Source organism: Podarcis vaucheri (genome assembly GCF_965113315.1).
Source record: "Podarcis vaucheri genome assembly, chromosome: 5".
Lineage (NCBI taxonomy): Eukaryota > Metazoa > Chordata > Lepidosauria > Squamata > Lacertidae > Podarcis > Podarcis vaucheri.
Window position 1 is genome coordinate 10,939,591 of NC_138763.1, and position 13,720 is coordinate 10,953,310.

A 13,720-nucleotide genomic window follows, 5' to 3' on the forward strand; every position below is an offset into this window, starting at 1 on the left:
AAACTGGCTGCTTCACCTCGCTGGTGAATTATGAACTAGGAAGAGAGAGCTTTTGTGAAAGCCTATGGCATTACAAAATGGAATAGATTATTATTCTCAGTATTGTTGGCTTACATTTAAATCCACCCCACCCACCCCCTCGCCCTGGCTATCTCTTTCCCCACCTCCTCAGAGACCCCAAACCCCCTCGTCTGCAATGAAAAAAACAAACCAGGGAAAGTTTAGAAAGGCGCAGAGAGCTGCCCGTTTTTGCGTTGTTGTGGTGCAATTGTCTTGAAACCGCGACTTTGCCATTTCCCCAAAACACACACGGAGGACTGTAGAAAGCACACACCAGCACACACGCAAACCCCAGCCAACCAAGCCTCACTTCAAGTCCATTTTCTCCCAAAGCACAGCGCTTCAAGCGGAGATCGCCCTGCTTACGAGAGAAGTTAAGAGAGCCACGCACCTCGCTCGCTTCCTACTTCTGATGGTTCTCCTCGCGTTAACAGTCCAGCCTCATCTGAACTCCGGGGGCTTTGGTCAGCTTTCAGGTGGCAACAAGTGGTCGTTTCTTCCAGCAGCGAAAATCACCCAACCGACTTTCTATGCCATGTTACTTTTCTCATTTATTATAGCAGAAGAAAAGTGTCACTTACAGTCGGCTGCGTTTTCCATTGTCGAAGGATTACTCATTTCATATAGTTATCTGGGCCACATCCAATTTCAGGCCTCGCATTATTTTAAGTAGAAACTAATTGGCATTGAAATTACCTTCTGAAAACAAAGCAGGAAAAGATTTCCTCATTCCTAGAGTTTTATTCTACAATATTATTTATCACACCAGTTTATAACTGGTCCTTGAGCAGCACGGAATTAAAAAAATAACATAAAATTCATCCTGCTTTCTGAAAATAAATCGAAGACTCAAGTGTTATTTCAGTGTCCATATTTCAAAAATTTATTTATCTCAAACTGTGCATAATGGAGTAAAAACTTAACTCAAATATGTACCTGTTTATAAGGATGGTATTAGTTCAAATATATATATGTCTGTGTATATATACATATCCATGTATATGTATATATACATGTGTATATATAGATGTATGTATGTATATGTGTGTGTGTCTATATATATAATATACATATATGCACACCCACATACACATGGACTGCCGGCGGACTGATTTCAGATAATACACAGCCGAGTACAACTACGGGAAATGAGGAGGGACAAAAATTAAAAGAACTTAAAATAGCGTCACAATAAATTTACAGAAATATTACAAACCATAAGAAAATATTTCAAACACAAGAATTTCAGATTGTTTTGCTGTCGTTTTAGCTGAACAGGAGAAAGTTTGAAAACAAAAAAAGCTATTTAAATTAACAAATGTGTGTGAACCTGCAAGACAATTTTTGCTTTTTAAACAACGTGTAAAAAATGTAGTACACCCTAAACTTTTGCCCTTTTATATAAAAAAAACAGTTCCAGTTCAATGGTATGCAAGTACTTATTCTATTTATTTTTTTGCCTTTTGTACAATTGCTAAAACAATTAAAACGTCCAGATTTTTGTTTTAAAATAAAATTCAGCTTCCTTTTTTGTGCAGCTGCTATAAATCCATCTATCCAATTATCAGAACGTCTTAAGTAGACTCTGATGTATTTTAAAAATAATTGGCAAATTCTCAAGGTTTCCCCCCTCCTCTTTTTAATATAAACAATGGGCTTTTCGATTGCCATGTTTATTTTGATAAATACTGTACAAAAGTTGCTTGCAAATATTAAAACATTTCCCACCCCATTTCCCAGTCTCCTTCCCTTCCCCCCTCCCACCTTCCTACGTCGCTTTCTGGAGTCTAGTTCTAAAGATTATGGGTCAAGACTTTTTTTATTTTTTACTTTTAAAAACCTTTCCTGCAAAGTACCATTTCCATAGGAACTTCGAGGGTGGGGGTGGGAGGGACGGGGGAGAACAGGTTTGGTGGAGTCGCATCCCTTTCCAAAGGAGAGGGAGGGAGAAAACAAAAATAAAAAGATCTATACAAGTTCCTTGATGGGTTTGGATTTTTTTTTTTCATTTTTTTGTATCTGATTGGTTTCTCCCTACCCAGTTATTCTCTGTACAAAAATAGTGTCCCCCCCAGAAAAAGAGGACAGGAAGGGGGGAAAGGGGGGGAAAGTCAGAAGTTCAGAATTTCTAATAAAAGTTTGTTGCTCGGTCTAGATTTCTCGCCCTCGCGCCTTCCTTGCGTCTCGCCCACCCCCCGTGGGTCTTACATATGGGAGAGCGGGAGCGTGCCGTTTATGGCCGTGCCGGGCACAGGTGCGTTCTGGTAATGCTGCGACATGTGCAGTCTGCTGGGGGCGGCCGGCTCCGCCACTTCAGGCCCGGGCAGGTACATGCTGATCATGTCCCGGAGGTCTCCGGTTTGGCACGGAGCCCTGGAATGGGAAGAAGACGTGACCACGGGGGGACTGGAGCTGGACTCCGTCTTGACCACGGATCCCATGGAGCCCAGGCTCATCCCCGGGGTCCCCTGCTGCGAATAGGACATGCTGCTGTAGGTGGGCGAGCCGTTCATGTAAGTCTGAGAGCCCGCCATGGAGTTGTACTGCAAGGCGCTCACGTCGTAGCGGTGCATGGGCTGCATCTGCGCGGCGGCGGCGGCGGCCGCGGCGTTGTGCGCGTTCAGGCCCGGGTGCTGCGGGTAGCCCAGCTGCTCCTGCATCATTCCGTAGCCGCCGTTGGTCCAGCCGTTCATGTGCGCGTAGCTGTCCATCCGCTGGTTGACTCCGGCCGCGCCCAGCGTGGCCCCCACGCCGACCCCCGCGCCCATGGAGTTGGAGCCCGGCGCCAGCAACCCGCCCGGCAAAGTGTACTTATCCTTCTTCATCAGCGTCTTGGTTTTCCTCCGGGGTCGGTATTTATAATCCGGGTGTTCCTTCATGTGCAAGGCGCGCAGCCGCTTGGCTTCGTCGATGAAAGGTCTCTTCTCAGCCTCCGAGAGAAGTTTCCACTCGGCCCCGAGGCGCTTGCTGATCTCCGAGTTGTGCATTTTGGGGTTCTCCTGCGCCATCTTCCGCCGCTGGCCCCGGGACCACACCATAAAGGCGTTCATGGGTCTCTTGACCCGGTCCGGGCTGTTCTTCTGGTTGCTGGCCCCGGAATTACTGTTGCCCCCCGCGCCTCCCCCCGCTGTCTGCTGGGGGGCGGGAGGCTTCAGTTCGGTTTCCATCATGTTGTACATTCAAACGGCTTTTTTCGGCCGAGGGGGCGCAGCAACGGGCGGCCGGGAGGTTTCGGAATGGTGGTGGGCAAACAAACCAACGCAGCTTCGAGGAACTCCGGCTAGTAAAAAGCACACCGGCGCATAGAGAGAGGGCGAGGGAGAGAGGAATCCGACAATCGCCCCCCCAAAAAAGGAAAAGGAAGGGTCTGTAGGTGGGACAAAAGCGAAGAGGAAAGGCAGCCGACAGGAGCTCGAGAGTGTCCCAACCTGGACTTGTCTTCTCTGGGAGGGGGGAGGGAGGGGAGAGCTCCCCCTCCAAAACAGATCCTCCCCCGATCGGATCAACACCGGGATCTTCCTCCCTCTGCAAGCAGCCCACGGACGACTATTCAAGCAGGAGAAGCATAACAAAGAAGGCTTGGAGAGTCTTGATTGAGAAACTTCTTCCTGGTCCGTTTCCCCTCCTTTCTTTCTTGTGATTCTTTCCTTCTTTTCTCTCTCTCTCTCTCTCTTTCTGTATCTCTGTAAGACTAAAAGAGCCAGCAAAAGTCCCTTTCCCCCCTTTTTTGTTGTTGTTGTTTTTGTGTGTGTGTGTGTTTTTCCCCCTCCTAAACACTCACTCTCACACTCTCTCCCTCTGTCTTTCTCTCTCTCTCTCTGCCTTGACAACTCCTGATACTTTTTTGAACAAGTTAATAGACAACCATCCATGTGATGGGGGGCTTGTCAGGGAATAAATGCGTTTGCCCCGGCCAATCAGCGCCCGCCGGCTCCTCCACTGAGCACAAGCCTCGACTTGGAGTTTTGCATGAAAGGGGGCGGGGCTTCCCGCGCGCCAGCCGGGACAGCTCGGCTTGGGGAAGCGGGAAGAGAGCGAGAGAGAGAGAGAGAGAGCGAGGGAGGGCGAGGAGGAGGACGAGGAGGCGGGTCTTCGAGGCAGCCACTGAAAGGGCCCCTTGGAGCTCCTCTTACAAGCAACAGGTCACACACGCCTTGAGGAGGAAGTGTGTAAACAGCATTCTTGCGACATTAAAAACAAAACAACAAAAAGCCCCACTCCGCAACAACTTGATGTTGACTTGAGACTGAGTGAGGAAGGTTGCAACTCCCCCCTCTTTATTTTCATTTTTTGCGTGACAGATGGGGGGTGGGGAGAGAAGGAAAGGCAGCAACCCTGATTCTGAAGGCTCCTTCTTAGGATTTTAGCAGGACGAGGGATCTGCTAGTTTGGCTTCCTTTCCCAATTGCTCAGCCCCCCCATAACAATGCCTCTACGACCAGCGCAGGCTGCTAACCAGCACGAAACGCAGGGAGCCCACAAACAGTCCCCACTGCTTTTGTAAGGACCTCGTTTGCTGCCCAAAACTGCTGACAGCCCCTCCTGCAAAATAAGGCCCCTGCGCTAGGCCTAGACGCCTTCTGCTCCAACCGATCTGACCCCTTACGCCCTTTCCGCTGAGGTTGCCCTCCTTCTGGTGGCTGTGCAACCAAGTTTACTAGAAAATAAGGCCCATGGTGGCCCCTGGGGCACTTAGGAGCAGACAAATGGGCAGAACCCAGCCTCGGCAAGAGCAGCAGACCCCTCCTGGTCCTGCTTATGGACAAGGCTGCGATGACCTCCCTGCACGCTCACTTGAGGTCCTCACACCGCAGGCAAGGGGACATATTTCTTAATAAACTTGTATATGGCTGGGTTCTTCGGCTATCGCTGCGACCCAGGGCTACTGCGATTTGCCTGGCCTTCGGTGGCTCTTAATTTACACGAGGTTCCCTTGCGCGCACCCGTGTCATTGGCACCCGCGAGATTTACTTCCCCAGGCAAGGCATTTCGGTTTGGAGGGCTGTTTTCCTTTCTCGACCGACGCCAAGTTCCCTCCAGGCTCGTTGGCCTCTTTCTGCCCCTTCCCCCAATTCCACGCCTGAAAGCAACGCCAAGCTGGGCTCCCTCTCCCGCCCCCCTCAACATCTGATCCTCTCCAATATTCCTCTGGTGGCTGCTTTGCCGCAGACATTTCTACGCGAAATAAAGGAGTGCTACTTGCCTGCCTGTCTTTCTCTCCCCTTACCCCGCACTCCTCTACTCCCTCAAAAGTCTAAAGGCGAGATTGGGTGAAAAGCCCAGAAACCCTCCTAAAAAAACTGTATCCCCCCTCCTTGCGCCGCAATCGCTCCCCACCCTCCCCGCAACCTTCTTCTCCACGGTTACAAAGCGTGGCCTTCCTCCTTCCCCTCCCTTGCCAGCCTCGCGAAGCAGGTGCGCAGGGACAAGAGGAAGTGGGGAAGGGACCGGGCAGGAGGGAGGGCCACGGGCGCGCGCGCAGGAGGTGCTGGAGGGAAGCTTTTCGACTGGGGCCCGCGGGGGAGTGGGAGTGGGTGGGGGGGAGAGAGAGAGGTGAGATGAGATTTATCCCCCCCCCCGGCCACGGCGAGTTGGCGACCCAGCTGTTACAAATAGGTAGCTCTTCTTTCCCCCCTGTCACGATGCTCAACAAAGCGCCAGCTAAGTTTACTAGGATCTTTGGGGCTAAAACGCACTTGAATACAAAGAAACGCACGCGCGCACCCCTCCCCCGCGCACCGTTTCAGCTTTATAAAGTGCTTAAACATTGTTGCGGGGACTCGCTCTCCCCCCCCCCCCCAGCGCCGCTTTAACCCCTGAAACTGAATAGGAAAAAATGTAGAGATTTCTATTGCTGGACACGTTCCGTTTTGTTGGAAACTCCGGCAAATAGATTATTTTCTCCCCCACCTTCTCCTACTCGACATCGCTTTCACGCTTTTTCTGCATGCACGTGAAGGACCCTTTTCAGACCGCGTTCAGAAAATACAGCAAGCTACATCCAACTTAGAAAGAGAAGGCCCGACACACACACACGAAATAAAACAGGTCTTCCCGCTAGCCCCGATTTTTCTTTTTTAAGTTTGTTGGAAAACTTCAGAGGGATGCCGCGGAAGGAAGGAGAGTAGGGAGGGGGCTGGGTGGGGAATGGCTTCCCTAATATGAACTATATTTTTATTTCTTCTTTGGGACTTGGAGAAAGACTGCACAAACTGAGAAAGTCCTGATAACATTTTAAAACTCTTAATCGGGTCAGTTAAAAAAAAAAGCTGAGGAGTGATTTTGAAACACAAAAGGAAAGGAGAAGCGTCTGGAAGGACGCCTGGACTTTTAGCGCTGGGGGTTTTACGCATGGGGTTGGTGCGCCCCCTACTGGTCAATTCGCCTTTCCCCCTCTAAAACACACACACACACACACTCTCTCTCATACACACTTATTTTCCCTATAAACCAAATACTTCTCAACAAGGCTTGAAATAATAGAGCAGGTAGCTGGGCAATGTGAATATCATCGCTACTCTACTTCGTTAGGCTCATTAATATTAGTTTATTTATTTGTATATTTCCTTACTGAGACTTAGAAATTAGGAATAGAAGCCTGCGCCTGCAATCCTCAGACCGCTAGCTTCCACGTAGCCTCCTTGATTTTATTCATTGCAATCGTAGTAAATAATACCCAACCGTGGCCCTTACATTTTCCCGTATGTGGAAGAAAACAGACAGTTAACGCTGAGCTCCTCTCCCACCGACTCTCCGCCCCACACATATATGGAGCACGCCTAGTTGTCCAGGCACCATATTTAACTTTGTTGTTGTTTATAATTTAGCCTAAATAGTTGATAACGTCCTTAAAAAAAAATCTTATGGATAATTAAGTTCGAAGAAAAGGGGTGGGTGTGGGAGGCTGTGATTTTGTCTCTGTTAATACAATGATAACTGATGGCTGGTGAGGTATATTTTTTTTAAAGGGGGGCAGCACACACATCTTACTGTACATGGAGGCAGTCTCCTAGCGGATTGGGGAAGAGGAGAGGCTGGGAGTGATTCCCCCCCCCCCAATCCACACACACACAAACGCATAACTAGATGCTTTTTATTGGCACTGAACTCTATAATAACACAGTTAAGAGGTTAAAGTGGCTGGTTTCGCTCTTTGTTAATTGCATTTATCATCTAAATAAGGTATGGAGCTACCTAACAATTGCGTTATCACGAGTATTTACCGCTTTATTTTAATTAGCCGTGTTTTCCTTATCAGTGCAATGAACTGTCTCTGGCATATATACATAATAATGCGCTATAGAAAAATAAGATAAAAGCGATAGCGCATTGCACGCCCCCCCCACCCGCGCCCAATCTTCACTTTTCCTTTTTCAGACCTAGGTATACACGTATATGTGTCGAGAGATCCTGGCTTCCCTCTTAAACAATATTTGTGCACACATAGGTAAAGATAAACTGAGATAGCGATAGAGTCACCCACGGTTTTATCTTCTGATTCAGACTAACAGCACCTCATTCATTTCCCCCCTCCGCCAATGGTAGGATACAGACATTCTCTAAAGAGAGGCCTGGAGAGCGACGTTTTAATCTGAATGGATTTAAAATTCGTTGCCTTTGGTATAATTTATGGAAATGAAATAAACAGCCCCCTCCCAATGTTTCACAGCGACAGAGTGTTAAGGCGGGGGGGAAGAGTTACTGTTATGAGCTTATTAAGAAGAGGTGTTGAATGTTTTAATGCCTCGGATTTGTATTTACTTTCTTTCTGATCTAAACTACCACTTAAGTCAGCAAAGGCTGGCATATCCCGACGTGTGTGTGTGTGTTCGGCTGCAGGGGGGGGGTATATATTTTTATTAGTACGATTATTGGTTTGTCTTTGCTCAGTCTTAACTTACCAAGTTATCTTGTCTTCAGGAGATGGAAAGATTACGGCCCCCTGTTTTATTTTATTTTATTTGGTCCTGAGCTGCAAATAGAGGTTTAACTTGCAGCAATTAGGCGGGAGCTAGCCAAGCATCTTACTATTATGATGCTCGTTAAAAACCCTTCTTTTCTACATCTGCATTTGAGTGTGTTCTCCTGTACTCTTAATCTTCTTATGGAAATGAAGGCGAGCGGCAGGGAACCAGCGGAGACTTAGAGAATGTCCTTGTTAGGATGGAATTTCTCAGCATTGTTAATTAGCAGAGTTTGACGACCACCAGTATTGGGGTGGGGTGGGGGTGGGGGCTCTGTTTAACCACTCACAGACCCTTTGGCTAGGAAGGACCGAGTTCTTTTCTTTATTTAATGTTGTAATTTGAAGGGGGAGGGGACTCTGAAAAGAGCCTCCTGTTTGACAGTTAGGGGCTAAGAGAATTTTTACCTCCCTGTGAAATAATTACTGCCTTGATAACTCAATTGTCTGCAAAATGTCAACCTGTGACCTCAAAAGTTTTTATTTTATTGCCCCCAAAGATTTCTTTTTAAATAACAAATGTAACGAGTACACAAATACTCTCCCTGTACTCTTTGACTTGCTTGAATACATTTTTCAAAAACCCCATTTTAACATGGTTCTTTAAAACAAAGTAGTCGCCAACTACTGTAAATTCTAGTTATTTCAAAAAGTCACAAGAAAAATGAGTATGCTGATGAATTTCGGTGGAGGGAGAGATAAGAAATAGTTCCAGGTCCAATAAATCTGTTGGAAAGAAGGGCCCTTCATAGTAGATAGTACATTCAAGAAAGAAATGTTTTGTTTTCACTTTTAAAACTATATTGACAGTTATATATTAAAACTCATCATTGACTGCCAAAAATTCAGAACACCACTCAAATAATGGAATGTCATGCTGTCTTTGAAAGCTAGACATCTTAAAAGCTAGATAAACAAGAAAATGCATCCCTAGAGACTGTTCAGAACTAACTGTAATAAGAGCAGTATAGTAATTTAATATATCATGTAATATAGGATAATATATGCATTTGGTTCATCACTTGGGAATTATTGTACAATATTATTCATCTTGTATGAACTACCATGTAAGTTAATAGTTATATACAGTTATATTATATAAACATATTCCACATTCTTAGGACAGCTATATCTTTTTTATTATTATTGAATTTGTACACCCCCTTATACCCGGAGGTCTCATATTATATTCCACCCCAGCCATATGCTAGTATGATCCCATCTATCTTATGCTAGACATAGGCTTATAATATGAGCAACACCAATACTTTTGTTTGTTTGTTTAGCAGCATTCCGAATATGCACCTAACATGTGGACTTCCCTTATGTTAAGAAACATTTCCGTTCTAGAATAAAGGAGAATTCCACTCAGGACTGATTTAAAGTAAACTCGACGTTTTCTCCTATATATCGGTTATGGATTCCTAGATAGCACAAATAACGCAAGACCCACACCAATAACTGTGAAAGTGGAACTTTTTGGGGTAGTTGGAGAAAGAGAAAAGGGAGGTGGTGAAAAATGATGTACGTTATTTTATTTTATTTCATTTCATTTTTAGAAACCCAGATCGCGGTGCTCACAGTGAATTAATAAGAAATCGTGTGTGTGTAAATGCACATTTCAAAATATGTAAACGAGTGGTTTCAGTCTTTAAAATTACTTTTATAATAGTTAAAAACCGCTTATTACTTTGAAATTGCTACCTGAAGGTGTTTAAACTGCTTTGGCTCTTTGTCCAGCAAGCCACCCGATTGTCACTCTCAGATGCAGTATTATGTTTCTTAGGGGGAGGGGGCGACAGTGATTCCTCACTAAACCCAACTCTGCCCCATAAGTCGCCAGACTCTCAGATTGTCTCCCCTCCTTTTACCTCCAACAACCGAAAGAAGGCAGGTCAAGGTTTTTGCAGATAATTCTTTAGTCTTAACTACCATTAATGACGTTATTATATAAGAAAGGAGTATTTCTTTTCTCTCGGTAGTGAGAGAGCCTTGACCGAACTGCCACCCGCGCTCTTCCAGGTTGTCCTACATTTACACACAAACACGCGGTTTCAGATGAAGGACCCCAAGACAAAATAAGATAATAAAAATAAGGTAACAAAAACAAAATCTTCTTAATGAATTCGTCGACCTCAATGGGTACGATGCGACTACCTCTCCCTCTAAAACAACGGGTTTTGTTTTGGTTTTTTGCTTGTTTTTAAAGAGGTTGTTGGGTATATCCGGTTAGTACTGAAAACAGCGGAGAGGATAGCAAACCACCTGTTAGAGAGATTGGATGAAAGGTCACCGGGCTGCACAGTTCAGCAAACCAAACGGTCCCCTTAATTCTAGAGGGGCTACTCCAGAGTAAGGAGCTTGATGAGTGCATCTTGTAGGTTGGCCTGCGAGCGCTCCAATTGGGGAACAGCCTTTACCAAAGGTGTCATGGGTTTTGAAGACGCTCGAACTCAGGACGAAAGGGAGAAACGTGCTTGGCAAACCCTCATAGTGATCAACTCCCGCCCGGAAACCTATGTTCCCACTGTGGAAGGATGTGTGGATCCAGGAATGGCCTCCACAGTCACTTACGGACTCACTGTTAAGACCGTTTTCGTGGAAGACAATCTTACTCGGCAACGAGTGATTGAAGAAGGAGGAGGAGGAGGTCAGGAAACCAAGGCTTTCATTCATAATGAATGAATTTGTAATACCCACCAACTCCCATCCCAGACCCCACAAACTAGACGCATAAGATCCCATATTTGTATCCCGCCTCAAGTAACCCAAATTAAATTCCACCCTCAGTTGCCTATCTGCAAATACTGATCGGAATTTCCATTTCTCTTGGTGGTAAAGGTAGGCGTGATCACCCCTTAACTATCCTGATACTGAGCAAGATTTTTACCCCCAATTCTTCACACATTCGCTTTAAAGTAAATTGCACTGTGTTGCGGTTGAGCTTACTTTCAAATCAAGTAGCTTTAGGATCGCAGCCATGGAAAGTTAAGTCCCATTCAGTTCGGTGGGATTTTAGAGGGAACGTGTTTAGGATTGGGCTCCTCGAGATACCTTGAGGAGCCCAATCCTAAACACGTCCCCTCTAAAGAATATTACTAATCTGCATCATAAAAAAATTCCTTCCTGTAGCACCTTAAAGACCAACTAAGTTAGTTCTTGGTATAAGCTTTCGTGTGCATGCACACGAAAGCTTATACCAAGAACTAACTTAGTTGGTCTTTAAGGTGCTACAGGAAGGAATTTTTTTATTTTGACTATGGCAGACCAACACGGCTACCCATCTGTAACTGTAATCTGCATCAGACGATCTCGCAGTAAATGCTGCAAAGAGGATTACAATCCTCTCTTCACTCCCAAAAATGCATTGATAGGCAGAGAACAAAGGTAACTCCTCTGCCTCTCTTTGACCACCCTGAATATGGGCAGGGTGGTTAATGCCTATTCAGGGGCACCTAAATCCTCCTTATCTTGTCTGCGCCTTTTCACCAACATCCTAAATAGGCGTCCTGGAAATAAATTCCATAGGATCCAGCGGAGACTAACTTCCAAGTGGTGTGTTTAGACGCAGCTGGCGTCTTTAAAAACCCTCGTAATTACCCTTCTGCTTCAACACCCCACTCCAATACTACTCTATCCCCCATTCTCTCCTTCTTCCGAATAAATGTGATCACACACCCTTGCTTTAAAATAAGCACCCCAGAATCTCGAAAATAAATGCGACATTCCAGGACCACTAAATAAAGACTCTTTCGGTGCGCTGCGCTGCACCTTTAATCGGAAGTCAAAGTCTCACAGCGCAGAGCAAAGCGTTTTTTCAAGGAAAGCGTGGATAGCTTGCAAGTGACAGCGTCGACGCCATTCCACTTCACAATACATGTTTTCGTGCTTAAGGTGCCACAAGAATCTCGGCTGATTTTGCGGCAACAACCTAACAGGTCTCCCTTTGGGAAAGGGCGCGCAGAGCGCAGCCTCCGTGATCTCCCGTCAGGATCACTTTTGCCTGACGGTTTTTAACAAGCAAACTTTCTTTCCCACTGAAACTTGCTAAATTCCTGTTTAACAGGGTTGCAGTCCTGTGCACACTCACGTGGCAAGAAGGTTCTCTGGTTCATTACTTGGAGGAAATCCCCATTCCTTTCAACAACATGTCAAAAGTAAGATTGTACTAGCTGAGTCTTCATCCTCACACCCTGGCCAACCAAACGCTTTATGGCGGCAACCCAGAGGAGTGTCAGACGGAAGTAAATTCTGTGGAATGCAGTTCTAGCTAATGCGCTTTGGACCAGAATATACTCGGAAGTAAATCCTATTGATGTCAATAAGCCATATCCAAGCAAATGCAGTTGAGGTCAACGTACTTCTTCAGCGGAAATGCTGGAATCCGTTTCTAGAAAACTGTAGGTACATTACAATAATAGTAAATGTGTTCAAGGTCGGACGGCCTGTCACTACTGCTGCAGATTTACTACTCCGGGATTAGTACTCTGATACAATCACATGAATGTTTCAATAATTATAATGGGACTTCTAGTCACGCAGTACTGCCGAGTCCGGGTTTTAACTCAGTTTAAATCCACCTGGGTCGGGGAACACGCTGCTGGTGTCACTGGAGTCAAGAGCTGCATTCCTGCAAAAATGCTGCGCCGGTCCCATGGACTTCAATAGGATTTAAGCTGCCCAACTGTGCGCAGAGCTGCAACTAATGAGACAGAGATGGACGCGTGCCTCGGGGACAATGTCAACTCTACAAAACTGCTTCCAGCTTAATGGGGGGAAAGCTGCCACAATCCCAAGCACATCCGTTGCGCAAAATAACCCCCATTTTACTTTATGGGGCTTCAAGAAACAGCTTTGGGCTCCTGTGTAACTCTAACTGAAAATTGTGGGACTCTGCTTTCCAGAAAAGCGTTCAGAGTGGTGGGGTATCTTAACTGGGCTGTGTCAGTTCTCCAGGGCCAGGGGTCCGCGGGGCGGGAAGGGAGAAACTCTCCAAGCAGTTCCGGAGCAGGACTTTTAAATAATTTTGTGTTTGTGTCTATGGGATGAACTTCCTTCCCATTTTAAGAAATGGCCTAGAGATCAGAGCACGTCGATCCGAATCCAAAGAGACACTTTTCTTTCCACATTTCAGACAGGGCTGACAGCGGAGAAGTTCTTGAAAGCTTCTTGTTTTTTGCAACCTCGGAATGCGAATGGCGGACACTGGAAAGAAGGGGTCGGGGGTGCGTTCTGAGACTACCAGCACACCTGATCTACAAGGGCTCAAGGCGAGCAGCGAATATTACCAAGTAAAAATATTAACATAAAGGAGAAAACGTGATAATCTCTGAGTAGGTTTTGTTATGAAATACCTCCTAATTCATTTGCTTCACGATTCACTCTCGATATCAACCCTAATGAAGGGCTGATCTACACTCAGTTCACTAAATACTGTAATGCGGAGCTCACTGATTGATCTGGCAGACAAGAAGAGGCTTCTCCGGCCGTTATGATTCGCAGTGTCAATAATCTCCTCTGGATCGAGCCCAGAGACAACCGACCTCATGTAAATGCGCCTAGGCTGCAGAAGGACTGGGGTGCTTCTTTGAATATTTAGTGAGAGGTCACTTCATAAGTTTTTCAGCCTAGAAAACAAGGTGACAGGGCTAAGAGAAACGCATCCTCCCTGGAATCCCAGAGAGTCTAATCTAGCAA

The 13,720-nt window shown here is 46.0% G+C and overlaps 2 protein-coding genes across 2 annotated transcripts in view; both read right to left on the bottom strand.

Annotated features, from left to right (window-relative positions):
- LOC309533262 (uncharacterized protein) overlaps positions 1–13,720 on the bottom strand; it is a 464,396-nt gene that overhangs the window by 94,588 nt on the left and 356,088 nt on the right. The window lies entirely within an intron of this gene.
- On the bottom strand, positions 836–4,013 carry SOX2 (SRY-box transcription factor 2). Its single transcript, XM_082224592.1, has one exon. The coding sequence runs from the start codon at positions 3,237–3,239 to the stop codon at positions 2,265–2,267; it is 975 nt and encodes a 324-aa protein (XP_082080718.1). The 5' UTR covers positions 3,240–4,013; the 3' UTR covers positions 836–2,264.

Bases quoted from the DNA above. Each gene is read 5' to 3' on its own strand.
- SOX2 (XM_082224592.1), bottom strand. From the start codon at position 3,239: ATGTACAACATGATGGAAACCGAACTGAAGCCTCCCGCCCCCCAGCAG.